Source organism: Rhodnius prolixus, unplaced genomic scaffold (assembly GCF_049639745.1).
Source record: "Rhodnius prolixus isolate KJV_2025 unplaced genomic scaffold, Rpr scaffold_7, whole genome shotgun sequence".
Classification (NCBI taxonomy): domain Eukaryota; kingdom Metazoa; phylum Arthropoda; class Insecta; order Hemiptera; family Reduviidae; genus Rhodnius; species Rhodnius prolixus.
The window spans coordinates 29,197,955-29,223,162 of record NW_027411582.1 but is presented as its reverse complement, the minus strand read 5'-3'; the positions used below and the strand labels follow the sequence as shown (position 1 = coordinate 29,223,162).

The window sequence follows — 25,208 nt, the reverse complement described above, 5'->3', positions numbered from 1 at the left end:
TGATAATACAAGTAACTAAGTAGAAAGGAACTCATATGTGAGATGTCCAAGTTTTTCCATGAACTAAAACCCCCTTTAAAACAGTTCAAGTTTTGATTAACGTTTTCACAAAAACCATTCATGGATTTTGATGAATTCAGTGCAGTCTCGAATTAAAATTAAACTTTTATCATTCATTCATTAAACTTTTAAATCACTTATTTATTTATTTATTTTTATTGAACTCGAAGCGATGGCAATACAAACACTAATATGGAATATTGGAATAGTGGGAGATGTAGTATAAATTGCCTTGGTTCTACATAAAATTTAGTATAAGCAAATTCCACCTCACCTCCATGAATATGTGAGTAATGAAGTTTTTATTTGAGTTTATTACTCGTAATATTCATTATTCTCTAAAACATTCTAACCACCTATCTCTTCTCGTGATACTTTGGAAATGATGTGGATATCTGGAGATTTTTAGGAGATGAAGCTTATTAATAGCCAATTTCATTTCGCCATGCAACCAATAAAATGTCGAAGTGGTAGAGTTGTTGGCGATGGAACATCCAAGTTCTCGGATATTTGGTCGATGTAATGCTGATCTTGGTCTTCATGCTTCAAGTTTTTTTTTATTTACATTGCAAATATATTTTGATTTCAGAATTAGACATCTTAGTGGCTTAACTTTTCTTTGGAATTATTGTATGTTATTGGGTGGATGTAAGTAAATTTTCTTTTCACCTTATGTTATTTGTTTCTTTATCTTGAGTTACGTCAAAATCTGTGATCATTAGCGCACTAAATTGGTGTAATATTTTCTCCCACTCCATATTAATAATTTTGTTTATAACATCTCATAACATACCATGTAATCTATACAGTAGAAGGAAAATAATTAAATGGGCCAAATATCGTGGGCTATAGAGGCAACCGCATCACGCAAGGTGATGGTGGTGTAGTGATGCAACAATTACAAATGTTACCATAAATATGTACCTTTGTTGCAGGATAATTGCAGTAACATTTGTTGGCATTCTGACCGTTTTACGTGTGCAGGGCACTGCTCCAAAAGGTTGCCAGGAGGTGACTGAAAAGACCGGTCTTGTTAAAGATAAGGTAAACATAATATTAAATGTAGTCAACGAAATCAAATAATAACTTTTATTCTAATCACTGATTTAGCAATGATTATGGAGAATCAGTCTTACTAAAGTGGATATCATTTTTATGGTGAACTAACAGTTGATGAATTCATAGCTAATATATTTAGAGATTCCTCTCTTGTTCAGAACCAGAAAACATTTAGAAAAGAGGATTCTAATTAATTCACACTTTAAGTTCTAGCTTAGTAACACATAACAAATAAGAGCGAAAGACTTTCACCAAAACGCACTTGAATACAACAGAAACAGGGAAAGGTTTGGTTTTATTACTTGTGGTAACTTTGAACCTTCGATTACTTTATACCCTTCCTGCTGACAGCATTGTATTATAAAAACGCAAGCTTTTTGTAGGCATTATATACTCTTATTAAAGAATTTTTTCTTTTTAGTTTTTCACTGGACTTTGGTATGTGACTCATTCAAGAAAAGGATTTATTGCAAGTGTATGTGATCAATACAAAATGACTTCAAAATCAGATGGCACTATAGACATTGATTTTGGATATCAAAATAAGGGGTAATTACAATAATTTTGATATTTAATTTTTTTTTTGCGTGAAGATTTTGATTACTATGTGTTTACAAATAAAATAGTTAATAGCTTTTTAAGGAACTTATTGCAATTTTTAGGCTTTAACAGTCAAAGGAAGTATTTTTAAATGAACTCAGCGGAAAAGTGACAGAGGAATTGAAAATTATAATTTCCTTGTTTAATTTTCAACATGCTGATTAGCGTTCGGCGAAAAGCAGAATGAATCTGAAAATATTATACACCATTTTCAAAATTAGTGCATCAAGAAACCGTTTGATGACTAATAAATTAAGTTCCTGAGAGTATCTGCGAGTACTGGATTATCAGCTCCTACGAAAGGGGGATCTTAGCAAGCATGCCGCTATACCAAACCAACAACACAGACAACATACGCTTACACAATCCCCATAGGCTCTGAAGAGGTAGCTGACGAGTCAATGATTTTGAATTTATCGAAACAAACGCAGAATTTAGCTCGTCTTCTCTTCCACTTCTCATACATACACATTGTACAATACCCTCTTATTTTGTGCACAAATTTTGACAGTTTAGGGGGCATCAACAAATTTTTTAGGCCGCAATGCATTTGGTTATATAACAATAATATTTCATTCCATTACAGTAGAAATAGCCACACTCTTCATAAATCTTATGGTATCAAAGTTTCTAAGGGTAGTACAGATTAGTAAATCGAATTGTCAGAAGTTAAAATAAGAATTCTAAAGCCGAAGTAAAACGGAACATTCTCTTTCAATTATTTTTTATTTTTTTTTTGAGAAATTTACAATCTTTGTAATAATGAACACAATAAATGTTCAGAGGAATCTGTTAAAAGTGAATTGCGGGAGAAGAAAAACTACCTGTAGGAGCGGATAATCCAGTGTTCTCGTCGTGATGCCTTGTGATCTTTCCCGGAGGAGATGCCACGGTCACTGGCGCTTCAGTCGGCATTGGACATCGTCAGGAATATAAGGAGAGGCGAGAGACTGTAAGAAAAGATTAGGGCAATGAGATAGTGTAGTTTGCTATTTCTGATATTATTTTTCTTGTCTAGCTGCTCCCTCTCAAATAAAAAAAAAAAAAAAAAAAAAGATAAAGCAATAAAGGGGATTGAAATTTTTAAGTATTTAAATATAAAAAAATACGAGATTTTATTTGATAATAATCATGAAATTATTATCAGATATTCCCAAAATGACACCTAAAAATAAATATTTGAGGGGATCCTAGGGAGGAGTAATCTAGAATTTAAGTTGATTTATGATTGTTAATTATTGTGTGCATTTAATAGCAGATTATTGCTTTGTTTTGTAGTTCAACTTATAAAATTAAATGCCAAAGAAAAAAGGATTCTGCATCTCAACCTTTTCCGTATGACTGCCAATGTAAGTAAATACTAATGTTATAGTAAACTAATAAAGCCCTTCACAGAGAGTAAAAGGAAGTAATGCTTACTTTTTTGGGCGAGCTTTACGTCCAACTAACTAGGTATCTATCGTTGTCGGAAGAGAAATGTTAATTTACTGCAACGATGTTGACGAGACGCCATCTAATGAGAAAAGAGGAACATCAAGTTTTCGAATTGTCTGATAAGGAGCCACAACGAACTTTCTAGCTAGAAACGAATTGTTCTAGTTGCCCCGCGTAGAATCATGATGACCAGAATGTTTTGACTAGAGTATAAAGAGGGTACAAAGGTCAATGAGTCCAGAACTCATTACATGCTATTAACCTAAGAGAAAGAGAGAGAATGATTATGGATTGCACAAATAACGGCTCTCGCTGGGAAGGAGCGCATGCAAACATGGTCCATTTTTCATCTTCCAACCCTCACCGCCAAAAAGGGTAGATACTACTGCATCAGATAGTAACCTCCCCGCCAAAAGATGCTTGATAGTTACCAAATACTAATGATAGGTTTCCTACTATTCTGTGAAAACCAAATGAATTCGCTTACTTTACAGACGCGATGATCTCGGATAGAGTAAACAACGCATTCCTTTACAAAATGGCGCGTAGTTTGATTCAACTCACCACAGCACAATTTATTGACTGGTTAAGGACTCAATTGCACCAAAGTAACGTGACTACTAAGAACCTAGTCTAGTTAGTAGATCCCGTAACTTGCTGAAATTAAACTCATTGGGACACCTGGATCCAGTGATAATTAGTGTTTGGCCTCCACGTGGATTATTTTTGAGGAGCATTTAATTTTTACTTTCGCTTGCTTTTTGTAAGGTAAGTATTTCTTTCAAATTGATGACACCGAGTTTTCATTAGTTCTACGTATGTACTAAAGTAGTTGAAGAGGAAAAATATAAGAAATTGCACCCGACTTATAAATCATGAATTCCTCTTCTACCTAAACTCCATTTTTACTTTCCATTTTGAATTTTATTTCTCCTTTATTTTAATCTTTATTAAACAGAAGTGAACTAAATAGGTCCTTAAAATGTGACATTCCTAACAATTCTAACTTCTGTTTCAGCTGAGAAGACATTCAAAGCACTAATAAAAGTTGTTGATACAGACTATAGTAACTATGCTGTTATTTATAAATGTTCCAACCTTCAACCAACACCTATAGGTAATGTCATTTCAACTGTTTGCCATGTTTTTAAATGAATTTCTTTTTCAATGATTTTAAATGAATGAATGAATTTCTGCCTTCCTCTAATAAAGAAATTTTATTTATAGACAGAGACACTACAAGACACTGGAATCAGTGGTGACAATGGTTGATCAAAAAATTAACAATTTCTAATTAAAAAAAGTAAAAAGAAAGTAAAGTAATTGTCTATTTTTTCAGGCGAGGCTTTACGTCCCGCTATCAATTAGGTGTCATGGACGGAGGCGACTAGCAAACATATTTTACTATAAATTTCTTTTATTAACCATTAAATAAAATCCAAGGCCTAGACCAAAGGAATTCGAACCCAGTACCACAATACATATTAGCTTTACAGGTCTCGCCTCTAACCGCTTGGTTACATTGGCGCTTATTTTTAATTATAAATAATATAATTATAATGACTTGGCTAAACTAAAATTATTAAGTGATAAAATCATCGCAAAAATAGGTAGAAATAAAATTGACTGTGAATGTTAGCTATAAAAATTTTAGAAAGACGGTACAACTAAATTTTTCTTCTTCCTTTTGATCAGGATTAATTAAGAAACGTTAATCAAGCAAGGATTGAAACCTGTCAAGTACACTTGATGTTTTTGAAGGAAAACTTCATTATTTGAGTGTGCTTTTTCATTGAGTCATCCTCAATGGGCGGTATTCTCTTTCCCATTTTGAACTTCTCCCTTACCATTTATTATTTAGCTATTTTTCTTCTTTTTTTTAACTTTGTTTTTCTATAAAAGTAATTTAATGCAGTGCCTCTATAATAATGTGTATATTAGAGGAATTTTCATACCTGACTGACAATCTTACAAACTTCTTTATCAGTACTCAGCAATATTGCCTTATTACCTATTAGTAAGGGAGATTACCTTCTACCTAAGAGATTGCCATTCACAAAATTCCCTCCCCAATTGCTCCAAAAGAGTGTTCAAATAAGAAGAAAAGATTGCTTGGGGAGGTAGATGAGATCACGAGTTGAAAGTTATACCTTCTTAATAGTTATTTGTATTTTATGAGTTAATTTCGCTACAAGTCAAAAGTTAGGATTCAATTCTTGAGCGAATTAAGAATCGCTAGTGAAATGAAATCCCAATTAGTTAATTTTTCTTAAGTACACCTTCGAAGAAAATAAACATTTTCTCTGAAAGAAAATCTAATATTAGACAGAATTGAAAATTTGTTTATCTCTGCAGATCACGCTAATATGCTTCGTAGCAATAAATGCGTGTAACAACAGATAATACGAGTATCTACTACTGCACTAAAAAAGATATTTTATCGAAATATCAAGTAACTGGCCCATCCTAATTTACAAGACAACTTATTACTTAGCACCTAATATTTTGTTAGATTCAAATTGCTGTACACTAATGGCAAGTTTTCTTTTAAAATTTGTTTCAGATGACGTTTTAATTTTTAACCGCCATAACGAGAAGGCTGATATTCCTGAAGCCGCAAAACCGGCAATTAGTGCCCTAGGAACGAATACAAACATTTTAACTGCTAGGAAAAGTACAGATTGTACAATAACTACTAAATAATAATGAGCGACTATTGAATCTCAAATAAAAGACTTCTAATTACAACTGAGTCTTACTTTAATAATAATTATAATAAATTATATTTTTATTACTTTTATTTTATGTTCAACTATTAAAATGCTTCATTTGTTCAACAGTTTTATATATTTTTGTTTATTCTTATTGGATTTTTGCGTGTGGCAGTTCCAATTTTTCAGTAAATATACCATGGAAGCGAGTAAATCACCAGAAAGAAGAGGCTAGGCATCTCCATACCCTGTTGTGACTAAGATTAGAGGTGTACGTTTTTTGACAGTTATTGCTGCTGTTGTTAATATTGATGCAGTAATGATATTTGTTGTTGGGAAATTGAAGGCTGAGACAACACGCCTCTCTGACGAGTTTAGTGGCGGCGAGGAGATTAGAAGAGGCGGTCGCTCGGTGAGTAATTAAATTTTATGCAAATACTGGCCAAGTTCAGATTTGCAGCCTTCACTGAAATGCAGAAATCTGAGCTCTGTTTTTCCAATTGATGGTTTATTTCTATTAAGATCAATTCAACTAGTGATAAAATCTTTGAATTATATACGAGGGTCGTTTGAAAAGTCCGTGCAAAGTCAGAGAGATAGCACCACTTGCGCGTATCGAGGTTATGTTTAGTTAGTAGCATCTCTTGGAAGAACACACACCAAGTTTCAGCCAGATCGGTCTATTTCTTTGTGTTTGGCATTCGTTTGAATCGAGGAAGTCGAGTGATTTTCAAAAAATGGACGAAAAAGAATTTCGTGTGTTGATTAAACACTACTTTATGAAAGGCAAAACGCCTCAGGAGACTAAAGAGAAGCTTGATAAACATTATGGTGACTCTGCACCTTCGATTAGAACAGTTTATAAGTGGTTTCAAAATTTTCGGAGTGGCCATATGGGCACAAGTGACGCTGAACGTTCTGGGCGCCCTGTTGAGGTTACTACTCCAGAAATCATTGATAAAATCCATGATATGGTGATGGATGACAGAAGAGTGAAGGTGCGTGAGATTGCTAGTGCTGTGGGCATCTCGAATGAACGGGTACATAATATTTTGCATCAACATTTGGACATGACTAAGCTATCCGCAAGATGGGTGCCGCGATTGCTCACGCTTGACCAAAAACGAAATCGTGTGAAGTGTAGCAAGGACGGTTTGCAGCTGTTCCAGAAGAATCCGCAGGACTTTAAGCGTCGTTTCGTCACTGTGGATGAAACATGGATACATCACTACACTCCTGAGACCAAAGAACAATCTAAACAATGGGTTACCAAGGGGGAATCTGCGCCAAAAAAGGCGAAGACCGTTCCTTCGGCCGGAAAGATTATGGCGACTGTCTTTTGGGATTCGCAAGGAATAATCCTCATCGACTATCTGGAAAAGAGTAAAACTATTACAGGTGCATATTATTCATCGTTATTGGACCGTTTGAAAACCGAGCTGCAAGAAAAACGCCCTCGAGTGGCCCACAAAAAAGTCTTTTTCCATCACGACAACGCACCAGCTCACACCTCAGCAGTTGTGGTCGCAAAATTAATGGAAATAGGGTTCCAACTCGTTTCACATCCCCCCTATTCTCCAGACTTGGCTCCCTCGGACTACTATTTGTTCCCCAATATGAAGAAATGGCTGGCGGGAAAAAGATTTTATTCAAACGAGGAGGTGATTGCAGAAACGATTGGCTATTTTTCAGACTTGGACAAATCCTATTATTCGGAAGGGATCAACAAACTAGAGCAGCGTTGGACGAAGTGTATAAGCCTAAAAGGAGACTATGTTGAAAAATAAAAAAGGTTTACCCCAAAAAATTAAGTAGTTTTTATTTTTGCACGGACTTTTCAAACGACCCTCGTATGTAGGTGTATTAAAATGAACCCACAGAAATGTCAGCATGCCACGTTTACCCTCCGGCGGGGCTCCTGTCCACCTGCAATCCTCTTCAACAGCAATCCTCTTCCTTGTACAAATCTGGTGCGCTACCTTGGGCTCTACATAGACAAACGACTCACGTGGAACCCACACACTAGAATTAAAAGAAAAAAGCAATGACAAAACGTGCGAAACTGCTCTACAGACTAATTGGACGACGCTCCCGAATTACCCATTGAACTCAAACGCTTAATATACAACACAATTCTCAAACCTATGTGAACTTACGGACTAAAGCTGTGGGGTTCAGCAAAACCTACAAACATTCGGACAGTACAAACATTTCAGTCAAAACTCCTCCGACAGATGGCTGACGCTCCTTTCTACGTGACTAACCTCACTCTTCACAACGACCTCAACCTTCCCTTCATAGACCAACTCGCCAAGACTAAATACCAAAAATTCCATACTACTCTTTCGACTAGCTCTAATCCTCTTGTACTGTCTCTCGCCTCCTCTGATATCCCTAACACTCCTCGCCGACTGAATCGCCAGTGACCCCGCGACTTCCTTATAGGCTGAGGTCCTAAATCAATATTCTCTTATCTCTCCTCTCTCCACCTCGTATTCTCCTCCTCACATTCTCCTCTCTACTAAAGAGAGCGCTACCGCTGGGTAGCTTCTCTTCTCTTGCTCTCCTCCCGCACCAGTTCATCATACTCTTCTCATTTACTGATTGTATACAATGTATACAGATTGTAAATTACAAATAGATAAAAAAAAAAAAAAAAATTATATAGGTGTAGGTACATATAATCGTGTATAATTAAGCTTAATTTCTGAGGTTTTTCAGTGCCTTGCGGGCTTACAAACAGTATTTTATCGTTACAGGCTTCATTTTATAAAAATATTTTTTACATTTAATACACATTTTCATTACTATTGAGTTGCCAAAAAAAGTATTTATACCTTTTTGAGTCATGAGTTAAACGTTAGAACGCATTTTAATTTTAAATAGTGTTTAACTATTGTACATAGTTTGAGTAGAAATTTCGTGGCACTTATAATACCTAAATAATCATAATGGCTACTTAGTCATTTTCGACGTAGCTAAGGAGAATTATGCTTAACTGTATTCAATTTCGCAGTAAATACTTAGGGGATGTTTTGCAATCATATTAAATTATCGTTTCGTGAACCTATTTTCTTCAATGAAATGTTATTCGGTTCAAAAAGTGATGTAGTTTTGCGTTTTTAAAGGTCTCAACGCATCTTTCAACGTACCTTTAGTAGAGGAGTTTGCCCCACGCAGGTCTGGCTTTCTCTAAAACTAATCTTTCTGCAACGCTTAGTCAGATTTTACTAAAATTTAGCGGTTAAAGCTTCCCTACGTGACTCTAAAGTGCCATCACGCTCTTACACTTACTAAGAGGAAGTACTTCAATCGTTCAAATTATCGACCTACAGACTGATTTTAATGAATGAATTTGATTTGAAACGGCTTTTTGGGGTCTCGAAGGTATATACTTAAGAGTGGAGTTTGCCCCTCGTAAATAAAGCTCCTTTATTTAATAATAATAATTATTATTAATAATAACTCTGTAAATCTTCGCCAGTCTTTGATCAAATTAGGCAAGAAGAAGAATTTAGAATGAGGGACATTTATGTGTCATCCTGCTCTTACACCTACTAAGGGGAAGTCTTTGCAACTATGCCGTATTTGCAGTTTAAATTCTCTTTGCCCGTTTAAGGAGAAGAACTGTAACAGCAAATCATTTTTCTTTCCTCTCTGTAGAAGTTATTGTGATCACAGCTTGTTTTCTCTTACATCCTTTAAGAGGAAGTCTTGTTATCAAAATTTATATTTTTTCTTTTATTGGAAGGTAGTGGTAATTGCTATTTTCTTTCCATTATCCCTCTTAATGGGTTGTAATTATTCATCACTTATTCCACATCTTTTCTCCACTCTCCATCTTCTTCCCACCAACTTGTTACCAATCCCCCATAACTTGGGTCAGTTTTTTTTTTTTTCTTCCTAAATCTTCCAAATAATTATTCCCGATACCCATATATTTAAAAAAATCATTAAATGTATAAATTGGTTCCAACCAACGAACAATAAGAAAAATCTACCCAAAAGGTACCAAAATCTCCTTAACAAAAACTTACAGTTTAAAATGTTAAGTATAAGGATTGATTAAACGCCAAAAGGTACACAAATCAGCAAGTACCCAACATTTCATTCATACTTCTAGTATCTTATTTTCTAGAATTTATTAGATGTCATAGGTCCTTATGCAGGCCATTTTCATGCAGACAATATTTGTTCAGTAATGAGTAGCACCCATTTAATTTAGATTATAACAGGAGGTATTAAACAATTCATGCACAGGTTTAAACAAAAATGCATATATCAAAGTACATACCGATTTTATTTTGTTTTTGTTTGTGACATCTGAATTAAGTGGAAGTTTTGCGCAGCAGAAGAAAGTAAAAATCGTCGGTTTAAGTTCATTGTTCAATTAAACTGATTGGTAATTTACTTTATGCAGTAGTAGAGCATTAATAATAATATGTAATTAATAATTAATCTAGTTTGTTAATTTTAAATGTTAATGTAGTTTTCTTCAATTACATTGTTAATCTAGGTGCTCTCCCCGCAATGTTAAATATATGTAATATAAAATAGGTATGCATATTTTTAGTTGGTTATAAAACTTCTTTACAAAAAGTACTCAATTAAAGGGCTACATTAAATTAAAGTTTGAAAATGAATGAATTATAATTACAAGTATTATTTATTTGTTATTAACTACGTAATCTGTGCTCACGTAAGACGAATTCAAGACTGAAATTTTGTTAAAAATGTTATTCAAAGCAAGGCAGAAATAGACCAACTACAACTTTCCATTTTTTTCTTTTTAATACGCGAGTGAATGTGATAATTATTCAGAATAAAGATCAATCGCAAGAATAATTTGGAATAGAGTTAAAATGATGTGCCTTTTTAATACTAACTATGATGATGAGATACATCTCTTATTATTCTAACGGAAAAATATTTATGGGTGATAAAAGGGTCTGTGACAACTAATACATTCTAAAAATTATGATACTAGAAGTATTAATGAAATGTTGGGTATTTGCTGATTTGTGTACCTTTTGGCGTTTAATCAACCCTTATACTTAACTTTTTAGAATGTAAATTTTTGTTAAGGAGATTTTATTTCACAGTAAATATCTTTCAATATTTGTGATGTGAAATAAAAAAGCATCCTTGATTGTATTGAAAAATATGGTTATTTTTACACTGTAGATCGCATTTTGCATAATTAAAGTAAATAAAAATCAGATTATTACGTAGATACAGATATTGCAATTGTTTCAATTTTCAGAGAATTTTAATATTGTGAATAAATTAATTTTCCTATATTTTCACAAGTGTTCGGGGGCCAAGAAAATAAATAAAAAATGCATTCTCGTCTAAGGAATTTGTAATTACTATTGTTAAAATGTATTTATTAAATCTATGTTTGGAAATACATAGTCAATATTGTTTTTGAGGATTATTTTATGAAGTTCAGCAAGTCTTAATCTAAAGTTCAGACCACTTCTAAAGCTCCTTCTCCAAAATAGATTCTTCTTCTTCTAAACTAAACTAACAAAGAACATCTAAATTAAATTCTGAAAAATTCGAAATCTAAGATGTTTTTTTCCAGAAGATGAGGAAGGCTTTCTTCCAGGGAAGTTGGAGATTTGAGGATATGCCGATAGATCTTGTTAATTCTTATAAATACTTGGGAGTCACTTTGACACCTCGCCTTTCCTTTGAAACGCGTATTAAGGAGAGAGTCTGTATGGCTGAAATGGCTCTTAATACAGTCTGGTCAGTCCTTGTTGCACAGAGTATGATTCTCTTGACCCATAAGTTCCAAATTTTTAATACTGTCTTCAGATCTATCGCTTGTTATGCTGCTTAGGTTTGGGAGTTTGAGCAGTAAGAGTTATTGGAGAAATTACTGCGTTTTTTTTATTAAGAAATTATATTCCCTGCCTTCAATTACTCCAAACTTCATGCTGTATCTTGAAAATGGTGCTGATTTGTTTTTTACGTCTTAAATAGTCTTAATTTCAGTTTCTCCTATAATAATCTGACATTATGGGAGAATCAGTTTGCTATTCTGTCGGATAAAATAAAGATAGTTCATCGGGAAGTGTGTGTTACAAGCGCCAAAGATTCTAATAGACACCTCTTTTATAGAGGGCTTAATGTTAATGCTTGTCTATTTTCTTTCTCAATTCAGTGTACAGCATTAAATTTAAAAGAATTACGTTGGCTGTTTAAGATGAGATGCGAACTGCTCTATTAGAATCGTACCCCTTGGGTTGACAGGTAGGGAGAGTTGTGCTCACTATGCAATTTAAAGGCCAGAGAGGACATTGTTCATTTTGTTGCTATCTGTCCTATCTTGGCAGAATTGTAGAGCGCGACTCCTCAGTGTTCGTTCATTAAGTTTGCCTAATTTAAGAGAGCTTCTAAACTCTACTAACTGTCTAAATCTTATTAATCATGCTCTCTCTGCCTGGTTGTATAGATACCAATTAATTCGAGAATTTTTTTTTTTTAATTATATTTATTTTGCAACTGTATCCAGTAGTACTGGACCAGTACAATAAGCAAAAGTGATGGGAGATAAGGGATGGCGCAAATGCACATGCACGTATATATATATATACACATCTTGCGCACATGCATGTGCGCCAAGAGGCGTGATTGGAGTGAACGACAACCATCTAGTGATGGGAGCAGTTAGTTCGCCAGATTGGCATGCTTACACAGCAACCATCCTTGGAGATTAGCGTTATGTGTTGACATGATCGCGTGGCTAGCGCCGATTTAGTCCGCGCAATTCAAGAATTTAATTATCAGATTATGAAGATCTAGATGTAAATTAATTTCATTTCTGTTTTTGTGGCTTTATTTTTAATTTTCTCTTTACTTTTCCAATGAATGTTTATTAGTACTCTATGGAGGCAATTTTCCTTTATTGTATTTCCAAAATTATAGTGTTCTTTTTCCTTATTAATGATGATTTTGGTTTTGTGCTATTCTCATTTCTATTGAGTCTCTTTTTGTTTTATTTTTACTTAATTATAAAAAAAAGCACCTAACTTCCGGCTGACGGATTGCCAAGCCGTATCCGCTTTTTTTTTTCATTCTAAAGTTTGTCAATTAATTTCAATAAAGTTTATTATTATTATTATTACTACCTAATGTCCAGATTACCTCTGAACCGAGTCATGAATCTCAGTATTCTCAGCGATTTTTCATGTAATACAAAAAAAAAAATTATTGTTACCATGCATAAAAGTATCTGGGATATCTAACCGTAAAAAATCTTTATAAAGTGGAAACCATCATTCATGATGGTGGTTGCATCAAGATTGGCAGATGTGCACACCGAACAATTTTAGAGCGTTGTGGGAGTGACTAGTATAAATTACCTGGTCCTAACGAGTGAATTATCAGTAAATCTGGCATTTTGCCATGGAGAAGTGAGTAGCAAAGATTTTATTAAATCAGTTATCATTGGCATTTTTGGGTTATCTATGAACTGATTTATTCCAAATATCATATTGATGATGTTTGGGCTAATTGTCATTTTCAAAAACATATTCTAGCATTTTTTTAGTGGAATTTATGGTCGAGAAACGTACCTAATATAATTCGAGCATTAAATATGTTGCTAAAATTCCGAATTTAACAAAAATGGAATGACTGTAATTGTGAATTTTCTTATTTCGTTTCTTATTTTTCGCGTTTTTCTTATTTACGAATCGAACTTAACTCTTCTAACAGCTGAAAAGTTTTTCTCTAAAGGGCTATGTTTTATATTTAATAATCTTTCTACTAAAAAATGTTTCTTTGAATCTATTCTGGCGTCCTATTCGTCCCATCTGGAAGGGTACATTTCCATTTCCACCCATTTCAATGGGTGCAGAATAACAGAAACGCTCATCTGCAAAATACCTATATGCACGCTTGATTTTCTTCTGAATATTATGAACTAATTCATTCAGAAGTACTTACTTAGTACACCTTGCGGTGTAGAGGTCTTCACCTCCTTATCCGATATACCCCTCACGTTCTAAGTTCCATATTTTATCGTTCTATTCCCTCGCCAAGTGGCTGCTACAAAAGAGACTCCGGTTTTTCTTTTTCTGTTTCTTGTAATCTGATTGGTTTCAGAGGTGTGGGGGATTGTCTCATAGTCCCCTAGTGTCACGGAGGTATTGCCTCCTTTAGGTCTCTACACTTGCCCTGAGCACCTTCAAAATTTTGTTAAACTCCTACTTCCTGAGACGGTCTGATTGCCTGACCCGTTCAGGTTGGTATTCACTGTTGACCGATTAGATTATGCAGGGGGTCACCAAGAGCGGGCGATCCACTTCACCCCTTATTCAGAAGTATGGCCATCCATTTTTTCTCCGAGAAAATAATGCACTTGAAAAACTATTAGAATAATGACAAAATGTAATAAATAGTTGTAGTAATTAAGGAAGTTTGTAAAGCCTCTATAGTAAGTAGCATCCTTTTATTTCTTATCAAAATGTTTCCATTGATCGTTATTTAATGACATGGATTGGGACTTAGAAACAGACCAAACTGAAAGATGGTCTGAGAGAACCTTTTCTGCTTTCATTTATACATTATTTTTTCAGATTTGGAGCAGTGATATTTTTGGGACTGGTGATGAGTACGATTGCTCAGCGACGTCAGGGACCTAATTACCTTGATAAATGTCAAAGCGTACCAGAAAAAAAAGACTTTAATAGGCAACAGGTACCTCCATAAATCTTTCAAAAATAATAATATTTTTTTAAAAAAAAGGTCTTCACCAATTAATGAGTTTAGCGATGTTTTTTTTAAAAATAATTTATTTAGTTACAATCAACGCATTTTGCGTTATAAGCAACAAGGGTAACAATAAGCAAGATATCGCATATATCAGAGTGGAGAAGTTACCCAGCGGTAACACTCCAATAACATTCTACATTCTACTGACTCTCTTCATCAGAGAGGAGATCGTGAGGCCACACTGTCTTTTAAGACATCTAGGAAGTGTTGTCTGGAAATGTTCTTGAAGACAGATGTTATACCAGTGGGGTTGTGATGTGTTTGTATGTTAAGATGGAATTTTCTGTATCGTGTTTTCAGCAACTTGTGTTGCACGAAAGGAAATGGTTCAAGTCAAGTGTGAATGGTTTGATTGGTGACGTAGAAAGGAAGCGTCAAACTATAGAGCGAAAATTTTAGATTGCAAGGACTAGATCCTTTGCAGATTTGAGCGTTTGGTTGAACCTCTACAGTTTGATGCCATAAACCCAGACTGGCTTTAATATACTTACATATATGTCTTTTTTTGTCCAGATTGAGTTTTGATCTGTTGTCGAGTAGTCTTTTCAGTTGTCGGAAGCGTCAGTTGAGTTCTTTTCTCTTAAGTCGAGTTTGAGGGTTGGTTCCATGTATGTCTTCTGTCAAGGTAATGCTCAAGGTAGCGGACTACGTGACTACTGGTAAGCGATTATTAAATCTAAAAATTTGGCTATCTTTAAATTTTAAGCCTTTATGTGCTACAATTTAAACAAAGTTGAGGTGATAACTCACAAGTAGCATATTCGGAGATTGCCTATAGCTCGGTACCAGAAACATTAAAAGTGTAATCTTTTTTATTTACTACATGGCGGAATATTAGTGGACGTACAGGAATTTTGTTGACAAATCAATACTTAGTAACATGGAGTGCTCAATAAATTTAGTAGAAAGTAAAAAAACACTTTACTTTTTTTAGAATTGATGTAACTATTTAACTCTTTAAATTAAATTAGTATATTAATTACATTATCAAGGATTAAAAAATATTACTATCTTGCATTATACGAGGTGTGTTCAAAAAGTAACGGGAATTTTCGTTTTTTGAAAAAAATATTTATTTATTCATCTACATTAATATTGTCGCCTTCAAAGTAGTCCCCTTCGCATACAATACACTTGTGCCAGCGCTTTTTCCAATCCTCGAAACACTTCTGAAACTCGATCTTTGTGATAGCTTTCAGCTCTTTCAGCGATTCGCTTTTAATGTCATCTATGCTTGTAAAACGACGGCCTTTTAATGTTCTCTTTATGTTTGGAAATAGAAAAAAGTCACATGGAGCCATGTCTGGCGAATATGGAGGCTGGGGCATCGTTAAAGTTTTGTTTTTGGCCAAAAATTCACGAACAAGCAATGAAGTGTGAGCAGGTGCATTATCGTGGTGCGAAATCCATGAATTGTTTTGCCACAAATCCGGGCGTTTTTTTCGGATTGCTTCACGCAAACGGCGTTGAACTTGTAGGTAGTACTCCTTATTGATTGTTTGACCTTGTGGCAAGAATTCATGATGCACTATGCCATTAAAATCGAAGAACACAGTGAGCATAACCTTCACATTCGACCGCACTTGTCGAGCCTTTTTCGGTCTTGGCGATCCAGAATGCCTCCACTGGGACGATTGAGCCTTAGTTTCGACATCATATCCGTAAACCCATGTTTCGTCACCTGTTATAACACGTTTCAGTAGATCCGCATCGTTGTCGACTTCATTGAGTGACTCTTGAGCAACTTCCATTCTCCGCTGTTTTTGTTCGAAATTCAACAATTTTGGAACAAATTTTGCTGCCACACGTTTCATACCCAAAACATCCGAAAAAATTTCATGGCATGAGCCAATTGATATGGCAACATCATCAGCGACTTCTCTGATTGTGATTCGGCGATCGTTCATAACCATTTCTTTCACTTTTTTCACGTTTTCATCAGTTGTTGATGTGCTTGGACGTCCAGGTCGTTCGTCATCTTCAACGTTTTCACGGCCATCTTGGAAACGCTTATACCACTCGTAAATCCTTGTTTTACTCATAGCAGACTCACCATATGTATTAAACCTCACTATGAACATCGTTGATCAGTGTTCCATTCAGAAGCAGTTTTTTTTTTAAAAAAAATTCTTATTTCTTTAGAAGGCAAAACTCTCAGCAGGCTTACCATTTTTATTCTGTCGAAGGACTTAACTAACGTAAGGTACCGCTGAACTTGATTTTGTAATATAAAGATTGTTTTAATTTAATATAAATCGGTCAAAGGATGATCCTGTTAATGTCCCACTGGGGGCAAAAAAAAAATCCCTGTTTTTATTAATCAATTTTCCTCCGTGTTGTAATAATAGAGAAGGATCCTGTTCCGTCCAGATATTAATACCCTCTATTGATAAACCCATTTAATTTATAAGTATTTTTTATTAGAAGATACGTTACAGTATATCCCTAACAACTTCTTAAAATAAATGGGGAATCTGTTTTCATACATTAAACAAATTTTGGTCACGTAGGGAAAGTTATTTGGGAAGCTGGAAAAACGAAAAAAGGGGAAAACCGCGATTGCGTTCGATAGAGAGCGAAGAAGCTGACTCTCTCATTTTGTACATAAGGTCATCTTTCTTCTAATCAGCTGCTGTCTGTCACTGTCTAATAATGTGCATTATGAACACTGATATTCTTTTTTATTCACAGATTAGATCCTACATTATTATAATTATACATGAATGCCAACTGTATCAATGCATTTTTTTTTTCTGACATGTATCCCAGCCAAACTTAAAAAACTTCAGTTTTAAAGTTCGATATAAGTTCGAACCCTCTTACAAATAGAAATTCAATTCACTAAGCATTTTCTAATTTGACGGTACTAATTTTTAAATTTAATAGTTTTTCAGTGGAGATTGGTTTGTGACTCATGCTAAGGATGAAACTGAGGCAATTCTGTGTCGAAAATTTACAACTTCAGTAAATTCAGGTGGCAAAATAGAATTTCAATATGGATCTATCAGAGAAGGGTAACTATTTCAGTTAGTCTAACATGAGTGATTTATATTTTTAATCCGAAAATTATAAGGAGCAATACCATTATTCTACACTTTAATCTTAGCCAAAATCTTAGCGATTAGTTTCTGCTCGAGCTTGCCTCCTTGCCGTAAGTATGTATTCTCTTTAGACAAATAAAGAAAGAAAAGAATACCATTATTCCGAGCCCTCTTTTATTCGTAAAAATGCGTTATGAAAAATAAATGCACTTTAATAAAATTTGGTAATATACTCGTACTTCTACTGGCAACAATTACTTCTAGTAATAACTACAATTTCTACTGTATTTAAAAAGAAAACACTGTCCGAAGGCCGGAATTCCACTGAAAAAAGCTTCGAGAGCGATGACTTTTGATGTTAATTCTTTTTAAATAAAAAATGTTGTACAGCTTAATCCAAAAATAATAAATGCATTCCTTGGAAACTAGCTCAAAAGAACTTCGTTCCTTCACCCAAATTTTAAATACCTGACTACCTCTGCTTAAATGCTTAGTATACAATGCTTTCTTCGAATAAGAAGGAACCTCTCGTTGACAAGAGTATGGCCAATCCATTGCCTTCTGGTTCTATTACTTTGCACCAACGACCTAATTTCTTTCAGTGTAATGTTCTTCTTCACTGTCTTCCTTTTATAATATTCTTCTAATACATTGTAAAACGGTGGGATTTTTATGGATGATTTCTTCGCTATTTTTTTTTTTCGGTGAGGCTCGATTGACTGTCTTGTCCATTCTTTAAAAAAAGACATCCCATTATGATCTGGCACCAGATGATTATCGTCCTCTACGCTCATACAAGAAAGCTTGCTTCAAATATAATTTTTTTAATTTATATTTTTATTTTATTTAAGGCGCCTCAACATCTAAGGTTATTGGTGCCCCGAGCTTTTTTCACTGCACTGCCGGCCTCCGGATAGTGTTCTCTCGTTATAGACAACACTGTCCATCACCGGACAGTGAGCTGTAAGAAGCTCCTAGGAAGAGAAAATCTAAGGGTCTCCAAATATAATTATCATTCATTTAAAACATTTATTTAAATTTATTTAAAAAAATTCTACACCCTCGAAGAGGTGATAAATTTAGCACTATTTGTGCTGCTTGACCGAATAAGCAAGTCAAGTTTATTATAGATTTTATTCGTTAACGTTGGATGTATTAAATTTGATTAATAAGAATTATCTCAGTGATGGGTAAAAAAGAAAAATTGAAACTCCTTCTCTCTTTGGTTTGAAGATCACTTTGATTATAAGCTGAGAAATGATTTGTCCTCTCATATTTTTCGTTAACGGATTGTATAGTATAATATTGACTATTATACTGATTCTCTCGTCTCATTTGAAATCGATAGGTTCAATGAAGGGTTAAACTTCACTTAGGTTAGCTACAAGCGGATTACATGGTCAGTTAAGTTCTCAGTAACGATAAGTGCATTATGTGCAATAGTGTTTCCTAGTAGACAATATTGTTATGATAAGAGATTAAAACTTCATAACGCAGGCTTCAATTGAATTACAGATAAGGGCTGTGAATATTTATTCCTGTTCTGATATTTACAAACACAAATAAAATTTGGTTAGTGCTAACTGCACTTAAATTCTTTGTTTTTATAGGCTTCAAGTCTTCTGCACTGAAAAGAATGGAAATAGCCAAGCTCCACATATCTTTAATTGCGATGTAAAAAAAGGTAAGTAAACAACCAGTACGTCCCTAATGGTATTTCTAGAATAAAATAACAATAACAAGGCTTTTCGTTTTGTTCGGCACTAAGAGCGTAATGCAGAAGAATCAGAATTTTCTGATCGTAAGGACCTCAGATTTGAGTAGCAATTCCAGTATTCAAAAAGGAATTACTCATCATCAGTGAATGATTTGTACTCTTTTCTTTCAAGCCTGACTGGATAATTTCTCTCTCATAACTCTAACAAATACCCATTTAATATTCCAACCGGGTTCTCTGTTGTCATACTATATACTGGTTTTATACTGCAACAAGATTACGCAGTAGGGAAGGGATTCGCTTAGAGGTTAGCATATACAGGATTCCAATGCATATATTCTGGGTTCGAATCTAGCTACTGGCCCCATAGATTTTCACTTCCTATAGCTTCGCTATTGTTGTCTGTGAACGAGAGAACACTGTTTTCGAAGGGTGGCAGTGTACTGATAAAGCTGACGTCAGATGTTTACGCACCTTAAATAAATAAAAAGAGATTATGCAGTGCTGTCTCCACAGACTTACCTTGCTTGTATGCATATTGATTATTATATAAGGTAATAGTTGAACCACAAATTTTTAAACGAAGTAGGACTTATAGCCCTTGGTTAAAAAAAAAAAAAAATCGTTCTGAAAACTATATCTTGCAACTAATTTCTTGCAGTATTTACGAAAAAAAATTCGAGTACATTTACAAAGATAAGATAAGATAATAGATGGGACGGAACCTACGCCCCACGGCACCGCATCCACAAGACTTATTGTGTGTAAATAGTTTACAGCCCAGACCACCTTATTGAAGGTAATGCAGTCTTTTGCCACGGCCCAGTTCTCCCTGGTCCCCCGACACCTATCGGGTCCCAGGGCATCCTCACCAAGCTGTCCTGACTCAATTACCTTCGAATGGAGAAAATGAGTTCTCATGAGACACTCCAATGATTCAAAAATGAAAGTGCCGCGTTACCAGTCCACACTACTAGGAAGTAAGGGTTGACTTGCCGCCTAGCCTCCGAAATCACATAATGTTACCCGGAGTCACAACGACCTTGTGGACCTTTACAAAGATAATCAATAGTTTTTAATTTCAGACGAAAAAACTGTATTAGAATACGAAGACCAAAAGACAATAATTGAAACAGATGGAAATTCTGCTTTACTTTATAGATGTCTCAAGGTTGTCTAAAGGGAAGGGGAAAAATATATAGGTAACAATATTTTTATTGTATTCTTTAAGTTATGATATAAATTGCATTTCACTACCAATTTGTTCTTTTAAACAAAGAATGCACAATGACTAGAACATTACAGATTAAAAGCTCATTTAAAATCGCTCTCTAAGCAAAAAGATACTAAAGATTATGTTTTTAATATGAAAAAGGTACAAGAATTTAGCGTATCGAAATTCATATAGAAATTTTACATATATGATGGAAGAGAAACAACCATCTTAAGCTATGTCTTATAGCTAGCTCTACTTAACATTCTAAATTCCATCATACTATTTTATTGTGTAGTTAAGTACAAATTTAGTCTTTATCTTTCAGATGGCACCAATCGCTAATGTAAGTTAATCGCAAACCCTAATATTTGTACTCAATCCCTTCTTTTACATTGATCTCTTACTCTTAATGTGGATAGATAAAACAACCTTTTTAATTGGTAAATAAAAATAAACAATACACATCGTAAAAAAAAACACAAAAACATATTGGGCATAGTGAAACAACCTCTGCTACCATTCGAGTTAAAAAATATTTTCTAATTCGCTACTGCACTTGAAAAGTATTTATTTTCTAAAAATCAATCATTTTTATGATATACTGTTGTAATAAATATGCAAGATCATAGAATACAGATCAATTCACTTATTTAAACAACAAGTACTATATAATTAGTTGTAGTATTCCCGTAAGAAAAATATACATATATTAGGATACATCTAAATGATGGTTGTACAAATTATTCAATTTATGCTAATAGAGAGTTCCACATATTACCCTTTTTCTATAAATACCTTGCTAAATAATTGTTTTACTTATTTTTTTAGGCTGATTCATTAGTCCAAGGGAAAGAAAGATTAAGGCCAAACATTTTTTCAGCCAATAATTTTAATTGTCATAATTTGTTATTTGTATTAATGCCAAGCTTTCGACCTAGGGACTAGGTCATCTTTAGTGATTAAAAAAATAGTTTACATCTATTATTTGTCTCATACTGATAACCATTTGTAATTTCTTTTACTTAAAATTTGTGGTTAACACCTCCGCAATATGATTTAAAGCCCTGCAGAAGACCAAACTGACTGAAGATGTCGAAAGCTTGGAATTAAAACAAATGAAAAAATTATGATTAAAATTGGCAACAATCCTTCTTCCCCTTTCTAAAGAAAACAAAATGCACATTCAGTTGTCCTCTAAGGGTTTGTCCTCTAATGGTTTGTTCTTTAAAGACGAATGCTGCGAAAAAAAATATTACAAATTTCATCAATAACTGAGCAATTAAAAAAATCTATAAAATTCCAAATTCCGGCAATTGAAACACCTACCCAGAGAGAGATTTAAGAACAGGTTTATTTTTAATGCTCAAAAATGAGTTCACTAATATTTGTAAGAAACAATTTATGTGCTAACTAAATAATTAAACTCCTAATATTTTAATGAAAATCTATTTTTGTAGCTCAAACATCCTTGCTTTTTTTCAGATACTTTTCTGGTATTAAATCGAGAAGAGAATGGCGAAATTTCTCAAAGTTTGGAATTTGAAAATCTCCTTTCCAGGACAAGTTTTAGTTGTGAAGAGTAACTAACTACCGAAAATATAAAAGACAATCTTTTAAATAAATCATCATTTTGACGATCTGATGCGAAACATTCATGATTCTGCTTACTTGTAACTATTTGTCTTCAGTCTTTTGGTAACCCTTGAATACTTCTTCTATTGCATAGCAAGCCAAAATTATTTTGGCCAGGTTAGGCTGCATACCTCAGGTTTGAATTGATTTATAGGATACTTTAAGATTGCACGATTATATTCATAATTATTTTAATGAAGTAATAAGTGCATAAATAGCACACACACCCAATCTCACCACTTAATACTTACACCTACATTACTACTTCTAACTCAGTTCAAGGGATGAAAACACTCATTTCAAAACTCCGATGTTGAAAAGTCTCTCTCAGCTGTAATCTATGTTGAGTAGGTTCTTTGAACGTTCAGTTCGTACTCAGGGAAAAATGTAATTACAATGATCAGATATTAGCTTAATTCATCGGCACACTAAATCGGTGGGCTCTTTTATCATTTGTGGTAGCAATAATTGTGATCGCTTTTGTTCTGTGAAATTTGATTCGGTGGTACGCTTGTACTTCTTTTTTTAGATAGAGAAGCGCCCAGGGATTCAACTAAGTTATGGGGTACATTTGGATGCTGAGATTTCTCTTACCTTCACCATAGACCTCTTTGAAGCTCAGCAGAGATTGTTAACGTAGTGTGCCTATTATTCATACAGGAAATTTCTTATCTTACACAAAATTTACTTTCCAACAACTGCCCTTTCCTTGAGGTAAGGCGATTGGTGGAACGTTTTTATTTCTGTTCTTCCTTTTTCTCTTGAACTTGAGGCTCTAGGCTGAAGCCTAGTTAGCCTATAGGAAAATCCGGCCCTGCCCTTATACTTAACTTTTTAACGTGTAAATTTTTGTTAAGGAGATTTTATTTCGCAGTAAATATCTTTCAATATTTGTGATGTGAAAAAAAACGTATCCTTGATTGCATTAAAAAATATGGTTATTTTTGCACTGTAGATAGCATTTTGCATAATTAAAGTAAATAAAGATCAGATTATTACGTAGATACAGATATTGCAATTGTTTCAATTTTCAGAAAATTTGAATATTGTGAATAAATTAATTTTCCTATATTTTCACAAGTGTTCAGGGACCAAGAAAAATAAATAAAAAATGCATTCTCGTCTAAGGAATTGGTAATTACTATTGTTAAAATGTATTTATTAAATCTATGTTTGGAAATACATAGTCAATATTGTTTTTGAGAATTATTTTATGAAGTTCAGCAACTCTTAATCTAAAGTTCAGGTCACTTCTAAAGCTCCTTCTCCAAAATAGATTCTTCTTCTTCTTAACTAAACTAACAAAGAACATCTAAATTAAATTCTGAAAAATTCGAAATCTAAGATTGTTGTTTTTAGAAGAGGAGGTAGGCTTTCTTCCTGGGAAAGATTTGAGGATATGCCGATAGATCTTGTTAATTCTTATAAATATTTGGGGGTTACTTTGACATCTCGCCTTTCCTTCCAAACGAATATTAAGGAGGGAGTCTGTATGGCTAAAACGGCCCTTAATACAGTTCTTGTTACTCAGAGTATGATTCCCTTTTCCCATAAGTTCCAACTTTTTAATACTGTCTTCAAATCTATCGCTTGTTAGGCAGTCCAGGTTTGGGGGTTTGAGCAGTATGAGGTATTGGAGAAATTATTCCGTGGTTTAATTAAGAAATTATATTCCCCGCCTTCAATTGCTCCATACTTCATGCTATACCTTGAAACTGGTATATAACTGATTTGTTATTTACGTCTAGAATAGTCTTAATTTCAGTTTCTCCTATAATAATGTGGCATTGTGGAAGAATCAGTTTGCTATTCTGCCAGATAAAATAAAGATAGTTCATCGGGAAGTGTGTGTTACTAGCGCCAATAGATTCAAATAGATATCTTTTTTATAGAGAGCTTAATGTTAATGCTTGTCTATTTTCTTTTTCATCTCAGTCTACAGCATTAAATTTAAAAGAATTACTTTGGCTGTTTAAGATGAGATGCAAACTACTCATCAATTGGGTTGACAGGGAGGTAGAGTTGTGCTCACTATGCAATTTAAAGGGCAGAGAGGGCATTGTCCATTTTTTGGCTATCTGTCCTATCTTGGCAGAATTTAGAGCGCGACACCTCGGTGTTCGTTCTCTAACTTTGCCTAATTTAAGAAACCTTTTAAACTCTACTAACTGCCTCAATCTTATTAATTATGCTCGCTCTGCCTGGTTGTACAGATACCAATTAATTCAAGAATTTTTTTTATTCTAATTTGTTTATTTATTTTGCAACTGTATCCAGTACAATAAGCAAAAGAGATGGGAGATAAGGATAGCGCAAATGCACATGCACGTATATATATTACATATGTACATATATGCGCACATGCATGTGCGCCAAGGGCGTGAGTGGAGTGAACGACGACCAACCAGTGATGGTCGTTAGTTCGCCAGATTGGCAAGCTTCCTAGGAGGTCGGCGATATATGTTGAAATGATCGCGTGGCCATCGCCGATTTAGTTTGCGCAGTTGAAGAATTTAATTATCAGATTATGAAGATGTACATTAATTTTATTTCTGTTTTTGTGGCTTTATTTTTGATTTTCTCTTTACTTTTTCTATGAATGTTTATTAGTACTCTATGGAGGCAATTTTCCTTTATTGTATTTATAAAATTATTGTGTTCATTTTTCCTTATTAATGATGAGTTTTGTTTTGTGCTATACTCATTTCTATTGTGTCACTTTTTGTTTAGTTTTACTTAATTATAAAAAAAGCACCTAACTTCCGGCTGACGGATTACCAAACCGGATTCGCTTTTGTTCTGTTTTCCATTCTATAGTTTGTCAATTAATTTCAATAAAGTGTCTTCTTATTGTTATTATTGTCCCTACCTAATGTCCAGATTACCATCTGAACCGAGTCATGAATCTCAGTATTTAGCGATTTTTCATGTTATACCTTCATAAAAAAATA

At 34.1% G+C, this 25,208-nt stretch overlaps 2 protein-coding genes across 4 annotated transcripts; both read left to right on the top strand.

Annotated features, from left to right (window-relative positions):
• Window positions 1-322: 322 nt before the first annotated feature.
• LOC141447323 (procalin-like) lies at window positions 323-5,860 on the top strand. Of its 3 annotated transcripts, XM_074114756.1 has the most exons (7): window positions 323-346; window positions 650-708; window positions 996-1,104; window positions 1,541-1,668; window positions 2,998-3,068; window positions 4,172-4,270; window positions 5,717-5,860. In XM_074114756.1, coding segments are annotated over exons 2-7 (549 nt in total). In that variant the 5' UTR covers window positions 323-346; window positions 650-706; the 3' UTR covers window positions 5,857-5,860. The 3 variants fall into 3 exon arrangements, with proteins under 3 accessions (XP_073970857.1, XP_073970856.1, XP_073970858.1); XM_074114755.1 differs by lacking the exon at window positions 650-708 and having other exon boundaries at window positions 329-346; XM_074114757.1 differs by lacking the exon at window positions 323-346 and having other exon boundaries at window positions 370-708.
• A 278-nt stretch (window positions 5,861-6,138) lies between these two features.
• On the top strand, window positions 6,139-23,508 carry LOC141447324 (triafestin-1-like). The gene is made up of 6 exons (XM_074114759.1): window positions 6,139-6,276; window positions 14,456-14,576; window positions 17,538-17,665; window positions 19,303-19,376; window positions 20,495-20,611; window positions 22,108-23,508. The coding sequence occupies exons 2-5, from the start codon at window positions 14,487-14,489 to the stop codon at window positions 20,587-20,589; spliced, it is 387 nt and encodes a 128-aa protein (XP_073970860.1). The 5' UTR covers window positions 6,139-6,276; window positions 14,456-14,486; the 3' UTR covers window positions 20,590-20,611; window positions 22,108-23,508.
• The last annotated feature ends 1,700 nt before the right edge of the window (window positions 23,509-25,208 follow it).